Source organism: Corvus kubaryi, unplaced genomic scaffold (genome assembly GCF_017639235.1).
Source record: "Corvus kubaryi isolate FWS band 111438036 unplaced genomic scaffold, C.kubaryi_AGA036_p1.0 69, whole genome shotgun sequence".
Taxonomy (NCBI): Eukaryota; Metazoa; Chordata; class Aves; order Passeriformes; family Corvidae; genus Corvus; species Corvus kubaryi.
This window is the reverse complement of record NW_024582057.1, coordinates 9,602,325-9,622,788: the sequence shown is the minus strand read 5'-3', so window position 1 is coordinate 9,622,788 and position 20,464 is coordinate 9,602,325. Positions and strand designations below refer to the sequence as shown.

At 40.1% G+C, this 20,464-nt stretch overlaps 1 protein-coding gene across 1 annotated transcript in view; it reads left to right on the top strand.

The window, feature by feature from the left end:
• Positions 1-20,464, top strand: part of MYLK4 (myosin light chain kinase family member 4) — a 77,936-nt gene that overhangs the window by 46,829 nt on the left and 10,643 nt on the right. The window contains exons 3-8 of the mRNA XM_042049055.1: positions 13,425-13,491; positions 13,952-14,420; positions 15,254-15,273; positions 18,028-18,133; positions 18,981-19,074; positions 20,094-20,203. Coding sequence (XP_041904989.1) covers positions 13,425-13,491; positions 13,952-14,420; positions 15,254-15,273; positions 18,028-18,133; positions 18,981-19,074; positions 20,094-20,203 — 866 coding nt within the window. The remainder of the gene's footprint in view (positions 1-13,424; positions 13,492-13,951; positions 14,421-15,253; positions 15,274-18,027; positions 18,134-18,980; positions 19,075-20,093; positions 20,204-20,464) is intronic.

Genomic DNA, 20,464 nt, shown 5'->3' with positions numbered 1-20,464 from the left:
AGAAGAAGAAAAAGGTCTTCAAATATACCTACTCTGCTTGAACTGATGTGATGTTCTTTGCTTTGTTATTACTTCCTCTTTTTTAACTGCTGTCCTGTATATTATTATTTTCATGAAATAGAGATCTTTAGACTGTTTGGGGTTCTTTTTAATCTTGTTTCCTATTTTAAAAAATATTTAACCTTCTCAGTCTTCTCAGTGAATGTGCTGTGCACAGTAACACATGATGGCCAGCTCTTGGTAATGTCTGTTATTTAAAACACTCAATCCATGTTTTAGGGTCATGCATGAACACAGTTCACTTTCACTTGCAGTAACATACTGATCCCAGGTGGTGACAAATGTACTTATGAACCTGCAGTAACTGGAGAATAAACTCCTGAATTGGCTTATCCTTATCAACACTGACTACATGTTGAGTCACAAATGATTGCAGAAGAATGCCTTCGGAAGCTTTTGAAAACTTCAGCTGTGATTGACTCTAAAAGACACATTTGGCACCTAAAATTGAAGAGAAGACCATGCAATTTTGAAAGACTATTTAGTGTGTTAGGTATTCAGAACTCACTACGTCCCTTACCTAATTATCCCTCATGCTCCCTGTTTAAAGGATGGAGAAACTGGGGTTGTCAAAAGAAATAGTTCACAGGGATCACAAAAGAAGCTCTTGATCCTTTGAGCAGAGCAACAGTCTGGCTGTTTTTCAACCATCTGGCCAACTTTATGTGTTTATTTCTATAAAAGATGTGGCAGCAGTGCAGACTGGCCTATGTGTGGTCAATCTATGGCAGACATTTGTCCAAGGTAGCTGTTTGTGTTTCAGAGGCAGTCTGTCTCCATCAAGCTGATCCATACTGATTTGCTTCTTGCTCCTGTGGAGTATAGCTGACTTGAGATGAGAAATGCTGGTTTTATTCTTTCTTTCAGATTCTGTTTTTATTTTTCTAACCAACATGAAAGGTGTTCAACAATTCAGACCTACCCTTAGGGGAATCCTCTTCCTAATAATGGAATTTCTTTTTTGTCCAGTGCTGTCTTTCTGAAAGAAACGGAAGTCTTTTTGCAAAAGCAAAACTTAAATAAACTGTTTGAGTTAGGAATACTGATTACTGGTCACGAGACATTTACTGTCAGGGAAACAAAGAAGAGCTGAGTATCAAATGTTCTATTTTGGTATTTGTATGACCAGATCACAGTAAAACACAAGTCTCTTAATTTGTAGCAAATTAGAACAGTCTTGATAAATACAGAACTAAATTAAGATGTTAGCTATGGAGTTAACTACTTGTGCATAAACAGCTAACTATGTGATAGCTGAGACATAAGATAGATAAAAAGGCTCTGATTTTTTTTTTCCCAAATATTTGCATTCCAGCATCTCCTTTTTGTTTTACTTTCTTTAATGTATTTGTTTTTTACCACTCTATTGACTTCCTGCCTGGCATAACAGGCTTTTCAAGGAATAGAAGTTTTCATCTGAAAAATTTACCTTAAAACATAGCAATTTCAAGCAGCCACACTTAAATTCCCTGTAAGGACCCTTATTCTCTTCAGAGCAGGGGTCACATTACATGCTAGGCTTTTGAAAAGCAGCAACACCACTGCCAAATTCTGTCTACCCTTAATGACTTCTCATGTATCGCGTAGCCTTTTTGCTATCAAATGCCATTGGAGTGCAAATAGTTCAGACCTTGCTAGGCTGATATCACTGAACCGAGTGCATTTAGGATATGCATCTCCATATTCACTTAATTTAGAAACAGATAGATAAATATTTGTAAAGAAAAGAATGGATGAAAGGCATTTTTCTCCTAAATAATTTGAGTGTCTCTTTTCTCTGTTTTAGTCAAATATATGAGAGTAGTTTTTAAATTAGTTGAGCTGGAGTTGCCAAACTTGGCTGTATATCTGAGCAGCCTGGATGGAAAGCCTTTGCAACTGATATTGTCCTCAAGCAGCTGATCATCAGAGCATTTCCTTCCCATACCCAAACCAGCAAAATGACCACATCCAGCAGGCAGAGCTCTTCTACGTCTATGGTCAACAATTTGGCCAAAATATTCGATCCAAACACTTTGCAAAACCAAGGGCCAGGTAATGGAATGGAACCTCCTCAAATTCTTCGTGTTGCGAGAAGTAATGTCAGCACATCTGAAAGTTTCAACATCATGGATGTGAAGTTTGCCTCCCTTGAAGAGAAAATTGATAAACTGTTGACTCTGCAAGACAATGTCCTTAAGAAGCTTAACAGTGTTTCCCAAGAAATCTGTTGCATTGAAAAAGACATTGAGATGGTAAAGGCGGAAACATCTGAACCTGGATTAAGGATGGAAAGAAACAAAAAATTGAAAAATAACGAAATGAAGGGACTTTGCCTTAAAATGAGAAAATCTCTTTCTGATATAAACAGGAAAGCAGAGCAGCAGGTTAAAAGGCTAGATGGACTTGAACAAAGTGTTTCTGGACTACAGAAACTTGTAGGACCTCTGGTAGAGAAGGTGAAAACATTAATAATTCATAATTCAAGTGTAAAACATCATGTTAAAAAACGTAAAGTTTGCAAGGCAGGAGCTGGACATCCCTTTAGGATGCACATTTTCTCGGAGACAACAGCTGGTGACCTGCTCAAGAAGAAAAATGAAAAGGTGAGCCCAGGTTTGTGTTTCATCTTGGCAGGAATCATTGCAAGCTACGGAAGTGTTCTGTTATATGCTCAGCTTTTTCGTTTTGTTGACATTTAAGAAAGAACAACCAATGTGCTCTAGAAGTGAAAAGTATAAGGACAAGCTGAGCAAGTTTCAGTGGAAAAGATATAGAAAAATCTACTTGTTATACAGACCTTCATTTTTTCCTAATTATTCCTTTGCAGCTGTAAAACGCAACAACAAAGAACATAACAAAGATTGACAGGCTTCAGGAGCCTTGGGTCCTGGCCATGAATTTTACAATGATCTTTTCTGGATTTATAATTATCTGGGGGAATCAAGTTGCAGCAGCCATATTATGAGCACCAGGGTCTAGAGATTAGTGGAACTGGTAAAAAGCCTCCTTGGGTCAGGGCATGTACGTACGTTTGTCCTTTATTTCAAAGAACATCTTAAGTGTGCTGTTCTGATCTGCTATTTCTCTGCATTGGTGAGGACTAGGGGACTTCTAAACTGGGATCTGAGGTAGGGTTACCGTAACTGGAGCTGTGGCTTGTGTAAACTTCCCTGGGTAAAAAAATGCCTGTGTTACCATAATGAGAGTTCCATCATGTTCTTTAAAGTTCAGATTAAAAGCCACCAAAAATCTCTTGAAAGACTCTATTGACTCTAATAAGTTCTTGTAAGGTAGCTTGAGTATTTATTTTTTGGTAAAGAAAATTAAGGCATTTCTTCTGACAAAGTATGCTGGTATTTAATTAAGCCACAGTGAACCAAAAAGGTTGCCTTTCATATTTTGTTTTGTTTTGCTTAATTTTTTTTCTCCCAAAAAGTCACATGCAGGCTTTACTCTTTGGTTCATTTAAAGAATAGTTCTTGAGTTTGTTTTTCTAAAGTTTTTGAGCAGGAAAAACATCATGTGAAGGTATTAATGGAAACAGCGTTCCTTGAAATAAAGAAGCGCTGCACCCAATATTATTCAAAATAGCCTGGTCAGCAAACCGTGTGCTTTTCAGCTTGGTTACCCTAAGGCAACCCCACTTCTTTGATAGACAAGAAGCACTTGAGCCTGCAAAGGAAACTATAAAAATATCAGTCAGTGCTGAGTAGCAACAGAGGAACATCTTGTAAAGCTCTATCAGCTGAACTGACTGATCTTTCACTATGTAAGGATATAAATTGTGCATCCTTGTTTCCAGAGCATCATTAATTGAAGAGAAAAATAGCTTCCTTGCCAAAGAAGACTGACAACAAAAATCGTCATCACTGGCCCTTCTTGAACATCAGGCTGGGCTGGTTTAAAAAAAGGAGTTTCAACAAGAGAGAAGTTTTCTTGTTTTATACAATTACTTGGATAAGAAAAGATTATTTATTTTGAACATCTGAGTTTAGGCCTTCTTTTATTTTTCAAAACATCAACAAAAACTTCTGTTGTAAAAGCCCCATTGGAATGAGACCCACAGGTCATCTCTGTAATGCTGCCATCTCTGCAGTTTTTGGTAGAGATCTACTTATCTTGGTGAAAGTATATATTCATCTAAACTATTTATAAATGTAAACTGAATCAGGCCTGCCACATTAATGAACTGGCAGCTCCTAGAGACCAGAGTAGGTGCAAGGCTCTCTGCAATAGAAACACTGGTTTGGAGAAAGGAGAGGACCTTGGAGGCTTTGCTGGTGAGTTTGTGGTAACCAACGGGTGTAGCAGAACAGGAGGAGCTTGTGCTCCTGGTGGGTCAGAGGGGAGCCAGGGTGGTAGAGATGCAGGTGCCCCATGGAGAGTTCAGTGCTATGAAAGACCTGGAAGTAGAGGCAAGGGGCCTTTAACGTGATGAAAACAGGTAGCCTACAGACAAGGACCCAGTAAAGAGGGGAGTAAGTGGAGTCTCTGTCTTTTTCCAACAGCAGCTACATTTGTAATCCCCTCACTGATTCATTTTTATTTAGGCAGACTCTTGGAGATGTTGAGTGGACTTGGTAGGAACTTGTCTAGCATGTGGGCTTAGGAAAGGCAGCATGAGCATGTCTGGAATCACGCTGATGATATTATTATGTTTATATTTTGTTTGTTTTATGAGATAGCATACATATGTTAGCTTGTCGTTACCTCCTCTCTGTGTGTTTGATTTATTAGAAAAGGACCATCATAAAATTACCAGGCTATCCTGTGAACAACAGCTGGCTTTGGTAAACACTTAGTCATCTTAGGTTTAAGTAAAAACAGACTTGAAGTCAGCCCTGCATTAGGAGTAACAGAACATGGAATGATATCCTTCAGCAGAGACTGCTGAGCTTGGCTGTCAGCTTAGTAGGAGACAGTGTGGACCAGCATTTAGGGCAAGCAGACTCTCCTCTGGGTGAGATGGTAAGAATAGGATCTCTGAGCAAGTTAGTGAAAATACTGATCCAGGAGGCACTGTGAAGCTGGTTGCTCATGCCTCCATATTTGAACTGGATCTCCATATTTTTCTATATATTTTATATAGTTGTGATTAAAGTAAAAGGAAAAGCAAAGGAATAGAAAAATAGGGGATCTCACCCTTGAAGAGTTTTACACCTGAAATACAGCACTAATACCTGATGTAGCAATGAACAAATTTACCCAAATGTGCAAATACCAACCCTTGCTTCTCTTAACAGAATCATCGTTCCTGTCTCTAGTCCCACCTGATGACAATTTTGAACAGTGCTGACCCCATAGAAGTGCAAGCTGCCAGGCAGTAAGAACAACACCTCTTGTATCCTAGGTGGACTTTGTGTGGCAGCACTGAGCAACCCTTCAATCCCTTTAGACATGCACAGTCCTATTCTGTTTCTGTACAGCCACGAACAAGGCAATCTATTCACTACAGTTAGTTCAGAAGGACAGTACCCACTTCTATGCACTGCTGGAGATGGTCAGATGTTTTGGATGATGTTCCTATTTGTCATCCACCCTGCTCCAGCTATGAGTAAATGCCATCTCTTAGTTCTAACAGCTGAGCTGTCTGAAAAATGTTTGTCTGTCCCCAGCCTGGTTCTGCAAAATAATCCAATCATAACTTATGAATGAATTACTAGTAGGTGGTGCAGTGGGTGGCCATAGGTACAACAGGATAAGGCAGTGAATAGTGTTTACCTACTGCTTACCTGTCTTTCCATCCTTCCTTCTCTAGAGAGGTGCTGCTCTTTGCTTAATGTAGTACTGTTTTTTAATTTTTCCTAACTGTCTCTTTTTACAGAACCATATTACGTAGAGAGCTGTGAAAGAGGCAGAACAGAGAGGGAAGATGGGGAATGAGAGAGAAGTAAGCAGCTGGGATGTGTAATCTCTCTCCTGGCATCAGCAGCAGCTGGAACAGTTTCCTAATCACAGACTCCACAGGCATATTTTGTGCTCTTGCAAAATATAGGGATTGCTCTCTTCTGAAGCAAATTTCTGCTTTCCTGCCTTTTACTGCCATCCTGAAATACCTCCACTGCCTCATACAGGAGTTTAGTTTCTTTCTGGTTTGGGTTGAAGCTGTTATATGGTATAGCTTGGAGACACTTCATGTTTTGTCGATGCTGCCAAATGCTTCCCAGTCGTTTTCCATTGAGTGCAGCATGACCTTATCACCACATGGCTGAGAGGAGTAGCGTGTACTACTCGTCGTTTAAGTTATTTTGTCACTATTGCCACTCAGGAAAATCAGCAGTTCTACAGTAAGTGTCTTTAAAAGCCTTGAGGTTTTCCTCAAATTCACCTTTTTAAGTAGTCTGATAATCCTGTTGCAAAATGTTCCTGTCTATAACTCCGTTTTCCATCCTACTTCTTTCACTTATAAAGAAAGAGGGTAAAATAATACTTCACTTGTTTCCTCCAAATTAAAGAGTTTAGAGATTCTGTACTATTAACCTGCAAATACTCATCTGGAGAGCCAGAAAGTCCATTTTGTTGCCATCGTAAAGTAGTGTTGAACTTCCTGCAGTTGCCTGCAGGTGTCTGTAGCTTTGGTTTCCTGATATTTCTACAGGCTTTGCTTGAGGAATAACAACCATTAGCAGTTTGGGGCTGTTTCCCACACTAAAGACATGCCAGCGGTGGGAGCTGTGTTTTCTGCTTGAACCCTGTGTACCTCCTGTGCAGGTATCACACTGCAATTGCAGGTCACTGGCTGCTTTAGTAGGAGCCCACAATGAAACTGCTGTTTGCCACATGTGTTTTAAGATCCATTCAGCCTCAGTCTATAACTGTTCTGATTCCTTCATTTTGCCTACAAATGCTAACAGGTCCCTTATGTATTGTTTAAATTCTCTCCAAATTGGCCATGTTCCGTGTATTTTTATTCTTTCAGCCAAATAAGTAGGAATTGGTTTTTTTTTTTTCTTTTTAAAATCTATTTGCAAGAGTTTCTGCTGTGGTCAGTGGTTTCAATAGTAGAGATTTCTGCAGAATTTCAGCAGATGGGTTGCGTGTTGCTTGGGCAATGCGGCTGGTCAGCACTCTCAGTTGCCATTATACTTGAGAATGCTCTTCTTTCCCTCAGGACTGATGCCTCTACTTAAATATCTTGGTAGAAGAATTTCAGCTTTTGAGTGAGCTGTAGTATATCAGAGTTAAAATTCTCTCTCTAAAATGGGTAAGTTTTCTCAGGACAATGTTTCCATCTTGTTTTGCCCTGTTCTCTCCCTTAGTGACAGCCATAGGAGTTGTTTCGTGCCTTTTCAATTCATAATGCTGTTTAACGTTGTTTTCATCTACACTCAGAACTTGCTGTCTGCTGTACGATGTTCCCTGCGTAGGATCCCTTCCTGAACACTGTTGGGATTTTTCTGCCTCTGCAAGTCTGAAAATGTGTGAAATCAAAGTAGACACGGCTAATTTCTAAATACCTACGTGCCACATTGGATGGGTTTCGGGCTTGACATGAATGCCTATGTGTTAGAGTGACCATTGTAGGAATCCATTACAATTCCTTTGCAAAACTAGGGAGACGTTATGATGAAGATAAAGAGATAACTGCTAAGTGCAGGAAAGCAAAGCAAGGCAGCTCATCAGAGAGCAGTCCTGTAAAAGCAGAAGGCTACTCAAAGAGGTGAGACAGCGGTAGGAGGGATTTGCTCAGGGAGGAAGTCTTTGTCCACTGCAGCCGTCTAAAATTCACCTTTTGTCATCAGATATCCTTGACATTTAGGCAGTTTTCTGGTAATGGCTCCTCTCAGCCCCTATCAGAAAGTGTAGGGGTACCATGGTTGACCATATCCTCTGGTAGCAGAGTGCTATTGCAACTAAATGTGGCGTCTCCACCACACTGAGTTTTAGTAACAAGGGTGGCTGCTTTGAAACACAACTAATTTGGTGCCATCCTGGCAGCACCCTGGCTTTTGCATACACATGCAGTAGTGAGAAGGAGCAGTGATGGGTGGCTGGGCAGCAGCCCCAAGAGAACCTGGAATGAGCCCCACCACATTTCATTCGCTGGGTTCTGCATGGTGAGGTGCCACAGGACCACAGTCTTTCTATAAAGGGAAAAATTTAAAAAAACCCAAACAGGTCTTTCCCCTCAAACCAAACTCCCTTCTTCTTAAATGAATTGTTAGGAAACCTGCATTTCTGGAGTCCAATTCAAAGTGAGTCATCAAAGCTGTAGGAGATGATTTCTTAAGTTTATAACCCTTTGGATGGAAATCTCACAACTGTGTGATCTTGGAGAAAAGTTTAGGAAGGGCAGTTCATAAAGTGTGAAGATATTTTCCATCCATACCATTGCCTGCTTAGCTCAGCTGAGTTAGTTAAGTTGAGAAATACTCTCTTAATAGTGAGGCTACTTAACTGATACTGTAGTAAAAAAATTGCCTGAGTAGTTTGACAAGTGGGTGGTTTGTCCCCACAAAGATCTGCTGGTGATTTGGCTTTCAAGATGGAATTTTTTCCTCCTTTCTCACACTGTGACAGTACTGGAACCCACTTAGGAGGATGACCCATTTAATAGCAGTGGCACAGGTGCACATGAGGCACATGTGCACCCTGTCAGTCATCACACATGTAAGGACATTGAGCAGTATAGAGAAGGGATAGATGTGAGGCTGTCCAATGTGTTGGTAAGAAAAGCAGCTGAAATCTTCAGTACTTGTGCTTGCCTGACATTGCTCCTGATTTGAGAAACTCAAAAATGATAGTAACTGGTTGATTTGATTTCCCAGATGCAGTGAAAGGATGTGTCAAAGCCAGATAATGATGAGTACTCTGGTCTTAGTGGGTGTCTCAGTAGCCTCAGATTTGTTGGTGATTATTACAGGCCTCTGTGTATTCCAGAGACATTAAAAGGGAACCAATCAATTGGAGTTAAAAGATCTACCTCCAGAGCTCTTCTTGTGCCTGAAAATGACTCTGTTAAATGACAGCAACTAGACCTCAAGACAAAAGTAAGATGTTTAGAACCAACCTGTCACTGTTAGTGGAACCCGTTGCATCTTCACTAAGGCTATGGTCTCTGTCCTCAGCCTGGTTGCATGAAAGCCTTTTCTACTCTTCTGTGTAAGATTCGTGGTTTTGAGAAGAATGGCCTGGCAGGAGGAAGCATCCATTTGAAACAGGACAGCCACTTCTTCTCCAGCACAGGGGGTGGGAAGTCAGCAAACTTTCGTGGGGAATGGACAACACTTTGGCTTCACTGATTTTCTGCTTCTTCCCTAGGATGATATTGCTCTGAGGGATTTTTCACATACAGAGGTTGTTACCTCATTACCTACGTATTTTCAAAGCAGCAGGTCACATAGAACTTCTCTTGTATTTTGTATTGGGGGAATCACAATTCTCATGGTTCAGAGCTTATTTTTTGTGTGTGGTTAGAAAATATTTGTAGATTGAGTTTTTATTTTACAGAGGAATGATTTCTTTATCTAGTTCAAGGAGCTCTATCAAAATCATGCAAGAGTCAGAATCTTTGCCAGCAGTTGTTATAGTGTACCAAAAAAAATAATGACATGGAAGCAGATGCACCACCTACCAATAAAAGCAGAACTCCCGTGTGTATGGTTTTTAGCACTTACAAGTTTGTATCAAAAATGCTCTCACTGAATATTTTACACTACTGTGGGGGGTGGGGGAAGAAAAGGATATGTATTGAAGAGGAATATGAAAGGGCAGGAGGAGATGGATTCCAGCTTTGGTGGATGGCACAGGAGACATCACCATGCATGTGGTTGCCCCGAGGGCTCTGTCATACGTTCTGCACTCTCCTGGGAACCAGTGAGGAGATACTGGGAGCATCCTCAGTACAGTGCTCAGGTGGCAAAGCCCATGGCTGGGTTCTGGCTGTTAGGGAAACTCATTAATTGCAAATCTCAAGTAACTTAATAATTTTGATAAATGAATGGTGGTCAGATCTTACACAAAACCAGGTTATCTTGACATAATAGAGCTCTGCAAACTATCAAGAACATGAGAAAGTGACACAGAGTTAAAATGTGGTTTAGGCATATGCAAAGGTTTGTGTCTTGGTATTGGCAAATGGAAGCTGAGGTTATTGTCTTGGTATCAAGTGAAATGTGATGGGGTGATAAAGAACCTCTAACTGAATGGTTGGGGCTGCTTCATGAGGCCATTCATTACAGAAATTTTTGCAGTAGGAAAAAAAGAATCAAAGAGTTTTATTAGGTGAATAAAAAAATCTGGAAGTTAACTAAAAAAACATTCCAAGGGTAGGACTGCTTCAGTATAAAGAAGGAATTTAACCATGTACAGATCATTAAAATGGAGTCAGATGTCTATAAAAGACATTAATTTCTTTCTCCATTTGAAATTTCTATTAGAATATATTATATTTATATATATTATTGCTTTTTGCTTAATTTCTGCAGGTTTCTAAAGTCAATTTAAATAATTTCCAATTTTTTCTTTTTCCATTGGTCTATACTGAAGTTTCAGCCTCTGGACTATCTCACATTATTTTGTATCATCACCTGGGCTTTTAATCTGTCTCTCTTGCTTAGGGTCTGGCAGAATTCTGTGAAAGAATATGTTTAAGTCTAGAAAATGTTTTTTTTGAAGACACAATTCAAAATTGTGTAGATACAGACACCTTTTTCCTGTGGTATACTTTACAGGGTTACAACACAAACTTTTATATTTAACCTTTGTGAAATGAAAATGTAAAATTCATTGAAAGCTTTTGGCTTGTATGACTAGGAAAAAGTACTATTTTCCATTTCCCTAATTTTTTTTAATATTCAAATCATTACAGAAAGGGGAAAAAATGTTTTCTACTAAGAAATATTGATTACAGTCATTTTAGAAAATACAGACTGTAGAAAGTCACGTAACCTGTTTTGGAGGAATAATACATAAATAAATAACACATTGTTAGGGATTAAGTTAAAAAGAGCCTTAAGAAAGCTCTAACAGACTGAGGGAAGAGGAGTGGTGTGAAGAGTAGTTAGGTGGGATAGAGGTCTTTAACAAACCACCACACCTTTCAGATGAGATTTTCAAAGAGTGTCACAGCTTTTGGGAGTTGTGGGCTCTCAGAGCAGCTGCTCAGCTGCCTGGGGCTGGACATCACGCATGCCCCTGACAAACTACAAGGAGGTCTTTGTACCGCCTGTGGCTGGGATGGGAAGGATAATTTGGTTTCTGTCAGCTCTAGAGAACCTGGAGAACCCCCACCCTTTAGAGGGGAGAAATAATGAGCAAAAGTTCTTGCTTTTATTGCCTGGTCAAGATTTGACAAATTGAAGTCGCATGTTGCTACAAACAGCAAAATGTGGAGAAAACTGGGTTATTCATATATAAACTACTCATGTATTTACAAGTACTTCAATATCTAGTCCTTATATTTGTATTTCTTACTCTAGTGTACTCTTGACCCTATATTTATTGCAAATTGATTCTGAAGGAGATCAGTAAATAATTCATTTGTATTCTTTTTTTTTTTTTTCATTTAAATTAGTATGAACTCCTCATCTGCTGGCATCTGCTGGTAAAATGTCAGAGATCAGAAATGGTGCTTGAATAAACACGGTAGTAATTTATGTAATGCCCTGGCAGTCTCAGGTATTCAGCACTGTGCAGTGTTCCTTCCACTAGACGGATTTTCAAAAGCTGGCTTCTGTATTTCACACCTGCAAAACTACAGCAATATTTAGTTGGAAGTGCTGTGTGTCTGCAATTAATTCTGAATGCAAAAGTGAAACCTGGCCTCATGCATCAAAGAGCTTGGAGGCCATTTCCCTGGTTGTTTGCTCAGCTGACTGTGTTTGATCAGAGCTGATGTCCTCAGCGGTACAGAGAGGCTGACATACTTACAGGAATCCGAGTGCATTACTAATTGCCAACACAGGGCAGAATAAATAAGTCTGTGGCTTTTCCCTATTTTATTTATTTTTTTTATTGCTTTTTAGAGCACTGGTTGATTCCCTGTGTTCCATCTGGCAACATTACATTTATATTTAAGTTCTGTGGGAACAAGGCTCCGATTTATATTTCGAGGGTATTTACCTGGTTGTATTGTGGCCTTTTTCATTTTGTGGCCTGCAGTTTCCTGGGACAAACTGCATCCCAAATAATTGTCAGTCTCAGGTCTTATGCTTATGTTACAGTTTCTTTGTCCCTTGCAGATCAAGATTTTGTGAACAAGTCCTGTTGAAATTGCTCCATGCAGTTACATTCAGTTTGTCTCCACTCTTTTGGCTTCTCATGGAATTTCCTTTCCCTTGAACTCTGCTTATAGTGGATACACATTGCTTTGATTTCATGCCTAATTTCTATATAGCCTGATGAAATTAAAATAAAAAAATAAAGCATAAAAAAATGCAGAGGGCTTACCAGAACAAATGTTTAGTAATAGGACTGGTTGGTGGCCAGAGCTGTGGGACTGATCACATGGTTAAGACACTCAAAAGTAAGTGCCTGAACCTGTATATTTTGTTGGGATGTGTACAATACTGCTTTAGCTGGTAGTCCGTCTGGAAAGTACTTGGAGGTATCTGCACTTTTCACACTGTGTGGATCTAATAATAATTATAATGACAGTGCCAGTTCCATAGCACTGTGAGAGGAAGAAGGCAGGTGAAAAAAGGAGCACCAAGCAACAGCAAGTACCAGGTTGTGCTGTGGTCACCTACTAAACCAGTCTAGGAGTGGCCCGTGAAAAAACACATCGAGCACACAGCATAGAAACAGGAGTTAATATCCACAAAGGGAACAGTAATTGCAGAGGTGAGGACCTGGATTGGTATGAAGCACCTCTAGATGTCACTACAACATTGTAAAATGTAGGTAAGAGAAGGGTACAAAGCTGAAGTTACGGGCTTATACGCTCCAAATCCTGGTTACTGTCTCAGCCCTTAATAAATTGTTGCATCATTTAAAAAGTCATTACCAACGGTTGATTAAACAGCAAGAAAATTTTTGATATGTGTCAGTAAGATCATTACTGAACATTTTACTACAATATTAAATATTCAGAGATCTGGTTTAACCTAGTTTTTTAACAGCAAAAGCTAGTACAGGGCAGCAGCTGATTCCTGGATTCTTCTTTGGTTTGGTCTCTGCGGTTCAGTTCTGATCCTTTCTAGGCTGTTTTTATGCCAACACTGATGCTGATTACAACCAAGATAATTTCTCTTGCTTTGCACTGGTATCAATTCAATCGGCTTGTAGTGATTAAAATAAGGACCATCATTTATAGAAATGTGTGAGTTAGAACACAGAGAATTTGACCAAAAAAAAAACCAACAACAGGCTGTGATTTCATGAGGACGAACACAACATGTGCACTATATAAATTGACTAATATGTCAATTGCCTTCCCACAGGTCATCAAAGAAAGGTCACATTTGAATGAAACAGAAACAAAAGAAAAGAAACCACCAGATTCAACAGGTTAGACTATTTTTTTTCTCTGATCAACCTCTAGTTCCTAAGAAATAGAACAGAAATAGCCATGACTTTCCTGAGCAGCTCCAGTGAAGTTGCTTGGATTACATGTGTGTTCATCAGCATAAGTGAGCACAGGGTATCCAACTGTTCGGCAAGATGCTTTGCATGAGGAGTTTATTGACCTTGACTTGGCTGACATTAACTTTGCATGAGAAAAACATTTTCTAGTGCTGTGTCTCAAAGAAAGCATTTGTGACCCATGCAATCCCAGTTTTAAATAAGTAGTCTGCTCTTGCTTAGGTGACACTTGTATGGACCTTGAAAGTGGGAGTGGAAAGCAAATGCCTAGTTCAAACTTCAACAGGAGTTATGCTAAGTGTGCAGCCCTGCATAACAGCCCTAATACTGTTACTGACTATCAGGAAACCACTGACAGATTCCTTTGCATCCTCTTTACTTATAGATGGGCGCATCCAGCAGAGTGAGTCCTGTTCTCGGGAAGAGGAAGTTGATAAGCTCAACAAGGAAAATGCCAAGAGGGAAAGTTCCATTCTGCTTGAAGTGGATCCTCCCAAATTTGATACTGAAGAGTCAGAGCAGAAAGGAGAAAGTTTGTCTTTAGGAAGCCATTATGAATATAGGAGACGCTCTTTTCAGGAATCCTTCACTCCAGAAAAGCAGCAGGAAGAAGATGCTGTTGATGATGCTTGTCAAAAACTAACTGTGCAGGAGACAGAGAGTGAGTCCCCAGCAGATGAGAAGAAGAAGGAAAAAGTGCCTGAAGATGCATTTGAGGAACAGCAAGAGGAGAAAGAGAATAAAGGGGAAGGAAATGCTGATAAGAGTAAAAAAGGTGCTGAGGAACTACCAGCTCCTTCCCAAAAGGAAAATGTGGCAGAACAAAGTCATGATGATGAGGTATCAGAGGGAAGGTAAGATCAGAAATTCAAACTACACATTCTGAAGAGACCCTTGCTTCAAAAAAATGTGTAATTCAAGTTTCAAGTCCAAGTGGCTGATTTGTATAAGTATTGGTGAAAATTTAGCCCAATACAAAAGTGAAAAATATGTTTATGCCTCTGATCTAAGTGAAATGATACTCTTAAAAAAGACTGGCAAACAATCTACCACAAACGGTATTAGCAGTGTGTTATGGTTGTTTGCTTGGGAAATATATCAGGAACACGGGAATTATGTTAGGCTATTCTTTATCTCTGAGGAGAATTCTCCCATAGTTTTGTTTATATACTGCAACATCATGTAACATCAGCAAAATAGATTAGGCCATCTGCCAACTGGGAATTAACTTACTGCAAAATGTAGTAACTTAAAGGACAACATAAAAATGTGATAATTTGCCCAGGCAATTGACCTGATAAATTTGTTTACTGCAATTCTTTCTTTCCTGGATTTAATAGATAGCCTTTCAGGGATAAACAGGTTTAAGCTCTCAGGAACCTGTATGTACAAAGTGGAATTCCAATGCTTTCCCCTTGCTTTAAAGGTGAGATTGATAGCCTAATGTCAAGTTTAGAAGAACTCAGGTGAGGTTTTCAGTAACTGAGAAACATTTTGCTGTCGTGATTAATTTAAGAGCCATTTTTATTTCTCAAGGTGAATATTAAACTAGTTAATTTTACACCGTGAAACAAAATAGCTTAATGTTATTTGAATTCAATAGCTGTGTAGGCATTTTTCACCTATGTTTCTAAAGTTGCTCTGCTTTAAGTGTACTCTGCACTAATACCATGTTTTGTCCTTGCAGGTGTAAAAGCTGCGAAAAAGGTACAGGAAATTCTAGTTCAATCCCTGGGCAGACCTGCCAATTTGAGCATAGTGATAGCAGTGAGCATCAAGTGCATGATGAAGGCCTAGTCAAAGATGACAACAAAAAGAGCAGAGTAGTTGCAGGAAGCACTGATGGCATATGTAAAACTATAAAAAGCAAGGAACTAGCCTAAAGGCAAAGCATTTGATTTCATGGGTACTGCAGTGATGAGCAGAGAGCAGTATCTGTAGAAGTGAATGATTTTGTGATTGTAATTAGTAGCGGAAAAAGGTGTGCATGGTTCCTCTGATGGGAAACAGTTGTTCATGGACCACATCCTAAACTGATGAGAAGTAACGTGATTCTGCTTGCTTCCATCTTAGAGGCTTCTGTTCTGTCAGAAATTATTCACAATTAATCTGCTTCTGCCACAATTACTCCACTAATACTACCCTCTCTCCCTTTTCTTTTAACAAAAGAGCTAAAACCCCTAAGTACAGAGTGGAGGGAGAAATTATATCAGGTGCAGCAAACTCGGTCGACCTGTGGAAGTGTTGAGAATGTGTGTTAACAGAGAATCTGCAATGCTGTGGACATAGCCTGAAAAACCAGCTTGCTCATATTTGTACCATTGTAATCTGAAGTGAGAACAACTGCAGTCTACAAAGCAAAGAAATACAGACTTTTGTGTGGAAGCCTGAGTGATGCTGTTGAACAGTCAGATAAACGGTGCTCAGGCACCGAACTCTGAAGCAGTGTTCACCACGGTGAGGCAGAGATTTCTAATATTAGACCTCCAGTTTGAGAATTTCGGTGCCTATTCCTGTATGTGAAATTATGGCATGTGAGGAGGTGAAAGACTTGAAGCTATATGTGTGTGCATGTGCATACACAGGACTCAGGATGAACTTATCTGCTTTGGGAATGGGGTGAGAGTGTGGGAGGGAAATGTTTATGGCAGGTTTGTGCTAGGTTTTTGTAGCAGAAAACAGGAGATAGCCCAAAAGCTTTAAAATCCGTAAACTGCTGTGAGCCCTGGTAGATAGTTAGGGATGACGTTAAGGTTAGAGTGTCTCTGTTGGAGCATCTTCGATCTGTAATAGAAAGTTGTTCTTGAATAGGGAGAAATCCCCTCTGGTTTGTAGGAAAAGAAAAATAGAGGGTCTGTCATGGGGAACATCTTGAAGGCAAAAACTTAAGCATAGTTTTGAAAAGCAGTCAGGTGTCTTTAAAAGAATATTTCCTTGCCCAGAGTTTGGTAATGTTTTGAGCTGAGCTTTCAAAAAGACCTTTTCTTCTGTCACTTACATGCTGGTGCTGATGGAATTTGTATTGTTAGAGTCAAATTTTGCCTTAGGTTAGAGGTTTTCTTGGCATTTTGTGGGTCTCGGTAACGTGCAAAGACCCATACTTACAGACTTGCAATTCAAACTTTGCAGAATCCCAAGTAGGTGGCAAACTTCCAGAAGCCCCAGCTTTTCACAATTCCTTGACCATGAACTAACTTCCTGACCATGTAAGTTATTAACACTGTCAAAAAAAAATCTAGGTACACAGCTTGTGTCCTGGAAAAATGGACATTCACTGTGCATAAGGACAATCTACAGCTACATTAATGACCAAAGTGTTCCTGCCAGCTACATGCTGTCATGGGGTTTCTTGTTTGTGTTTTTGATCATTTTCACTGGAGTAATGAATGGTTTTAAAATTGCTCAACAAGCCTCACACAAAAAGGAGCTGGCATTCCAAACCAGAGAGCTCATGTTGAAACACTGGGGCTGTAGCCCTCCCAAACGGTTGAAGAAGTATTTGTCACCTTGGTCAGCCAAAGGTCACTCTCAGGAATATCAATCAAATGAAAAACAATGTGGGTATGAAATTGAAGTCACAACAGCCTGCAAAAAGTTCAAATTAGGCATGGAGGGCTGGTCTCCAGCAGGGATTTTGACACCAGGATGGCAGAAAGGTCCATCATGTGGAGGTCCAGAAACCTCCAGAAACCAGAGACCTGCCAAAGCTCCATAGCTGCTGCAGTGTGATGTTGGGAACCATCACTTTTCTGTGCCCGTCTTTACCTTTTATCTGCCATCATTTTTTAAGGACAGAAATTCTTCAGAGCAGCATATGAGTTACCGTGTGTCCTGAACCATATTGGAAACCCCAAGTGCTGTCTGCCAGGGTGAAACTCCCTCATGTGCACAAGCTCTAAATGTGATCTTTAAAGGTGATGACCACACTGTGGAGAAGGACAAGTTTTGTCAATCAGTTAAGAGGGGATTCCTCACTGTGAACACCAAAAGCTGGGAAATAGCCTCTCTTAGCTGAGCCTGCAGGAGAGTTGTTTCTCTCCCTACCCCACTGGAGAGTTACAGTACATACTCGCCTATTAACTGTCCCCGAGGAGGAAAAAGTAATAAAAAAATCAGAGATTAGGCTGAATTGCAGAGGCCCCTTGTGAGTATGAAGCTACAGTGGTATAGTCCAGTGGTCTTCACTTTGCCTCTCCCTACTGTTGTACAGAAGATGATAGCTTAGCAAAGGAGTCCTTGTCTTGGTAGTGTAGCTCCCTAACAATAACCTCTTTTTCTGAGCCAGAGCTTCTGAAATAAAACCCTTCTTCAATAACAGAGAAAGACCTAGCTATAAAGCTTACAGTAAGTGTATTCAGTTCTTAAATGAACTTATCTGGGAAAAAGAGGAACTAAAATATGAGATAAACAAGCACTGCATGTGACCACTCATATGCTCTCTGTGTATTTTGTCTTTTTTAGATGATATTCCTACTCCGTCAGCACCATTTGATCACCGGATTGTCTCAGCCAAAAGGGTGGGGATCAGCAATTATTATAATGTCAACGAGGATGAAGTTCTGGGAGGGTAAGTCAGGTGAAGTAAATCGACTTGGAAAGCAAGGCGCAAATTTACAGCCAGGCACCCTGGGAGGTCAATGGAGGCCACATGCCCCTCTAGAGCTGAAGTCATGAAAGTCTAAGCTGTTACAGTGCTTTATAGAGGGATGAAAAGAGGAGGCTGATTTTACAGTGTGAGTGAATTTTGGCTTACTGTTTGGCACCAGCAGACTTGGCCTGTGTTTGGCATTGTTCTAGGTCAGCCAGATGCCCTCAGGCTTTATGACAGGGCTCCTAGGATGCTGTAATACTTTACCTCAAATTACAGCCAGCAGTATGTAGAGACATGTTGTAGTCTTCTTCCACTCAGTGAGGAAGAACATGCATGTTTTCAGATGGATTAGCAGGCTGATCTGACAGGCCATGCAGTTACTTATCTCTCATGCTGACATTATTTAGGGGAGTGGGATATTGTAATTTTGCATGGCAGCGTACTCTTGGGTAAAGCTTTGTTTCATCATGAAATCACAACGCTCCCATGGGGGAGAACGATGTGATGGAGAGGGGGAGATGGTGCACATAAGTGAGGCATTATCCTTACAGTACATCCTTGACTTCCCTGGGATTAGTCATTGCATATTATGAGGTGGGTATAGTGAATCACACAAGTGGAGTAGTACCCGATAGAACAGTGTGTGATGTTGGTGTGCCTAAATGACTAGTAGCAAGTACAATCTACAAGATAAAATAGCAACACAGAGCAATTGAAATGAAAGCCAGTAGGGAGAGGATAATTTATGGTTGTTTATAGTGTAGTTTACTTTCAGAGTTGACACCTGTACCGCTGGATGATTTTTTTTCCTCCTTTTTTCTAGAGGGCGATTTGGACAAGTGCACAAATGTGAAGAGAAAGCAACAGGTCTCAAGTTGGCAGCCAAAATTATAAAAGCACAAGGTCCAAAACAGAAGGTTGGTAGAGCATGATATTAGTCTTTTGTTCTCCAAGTGGTCACACAGTGTTCTTCAGCTACACAACGGATCATGACCAAGTGTCTCACACACTCATAGGACCTGCTGGATTACCATTAATCCTAGTTCTATTTCCCTTCTCCTCCAAAACTTTTAGTAGCCCATCAAAGTACTATTTTTGGGGTGTTTTCTGTTTCTTTTAAATATTTTTTTTTCTTTCTGCTTCTAGTTCTATTAGTGTTTTCTTTAATGGTAAAAACATTTGTCAGGCCTGTGACATAGTGTATTCCCTCCCGAGCACACTGTAGCCTTTGCTGCAATGACTTGATTTCAGTGTGGGGGATGCTGATAACAGACATGATCTGGGCTCCTGACATCAGCATAAATGCAGATGAGAAGAATTAGTCTGGGCTGTTTTGCAAACCTCTTGGCCATCTGGGACTGGCTTTCACAGGAAAGACATGCATAACCTCTTTGTGTGACATCAGTGTCATTAAGGACATTCAAGAGTAGGATTTGTCTCAGATAACTGGGGTTGCTAAGATATAGCTGTGGCCAAGCTGACCACCAAGAATCCCTTTAGAGTGAATGGAGAGAGACTGACACCTTCAGAGAATGATTCAGCATGTCTAAAATAGTTGGGCTGAATGGAGGCACTAGTCTCTCTCCTCTGACTGCAAAATTAGGTTCTGAGGACTGTCCTGGGCTTAGCTTGATTTTGTACACCTACTGCTGTTCGAACAATCTTCCTCTGTTTCTCTTTTCCCTTTACATCCCTGGGAGCTTACCACTTCTTCATGTGGGCTCGTCTCTTCCTTTTCCAGCAAATACCTTATTACTGAAACACCTCACTCAAGCTCTGAGTTCAGTGTATTAGTTCCTATAGCCTTGACCTCTACCACTGCAGGAGCCCTGAGTTTGGTTGCCACAAGTGAAAACACGAAATAATGTAGATTTGCTTCAAACGTAGCTTTCTTAGGAAAAAAGGCATCTCAAGCAATACTCATTGCTCTTTACAGGATGAAGTAAAAAATGAAATCAATGTCATGAACCAGCTGAATCATGTGAACCTCATCCAGTTATATGATGCCTTTGAATCTAAAAATGATATTGTACTCGTCATGGAATAGTAAGTGTGTTCTTTTCTTTTCCTTTCTGTGCTTACTACTTTTGCTAGAATTGTCAGCTTCCTTCTTACTTTCTCCTGAAATTAGAAATGGAACTTCTTATGGGTAGAAAACACATATGAAATATGTTCTTATGAACAAGAGAAAAAAAGGGGAATTTAAGAGAAAAGTTTTCCCATGCAGGCATTTATGCGTTTTTTCAATTAGTGTGCCACATTCCTCGTGCTGTAAAACAACTGCTCCAGTTGAAGATGGAGCTGTGT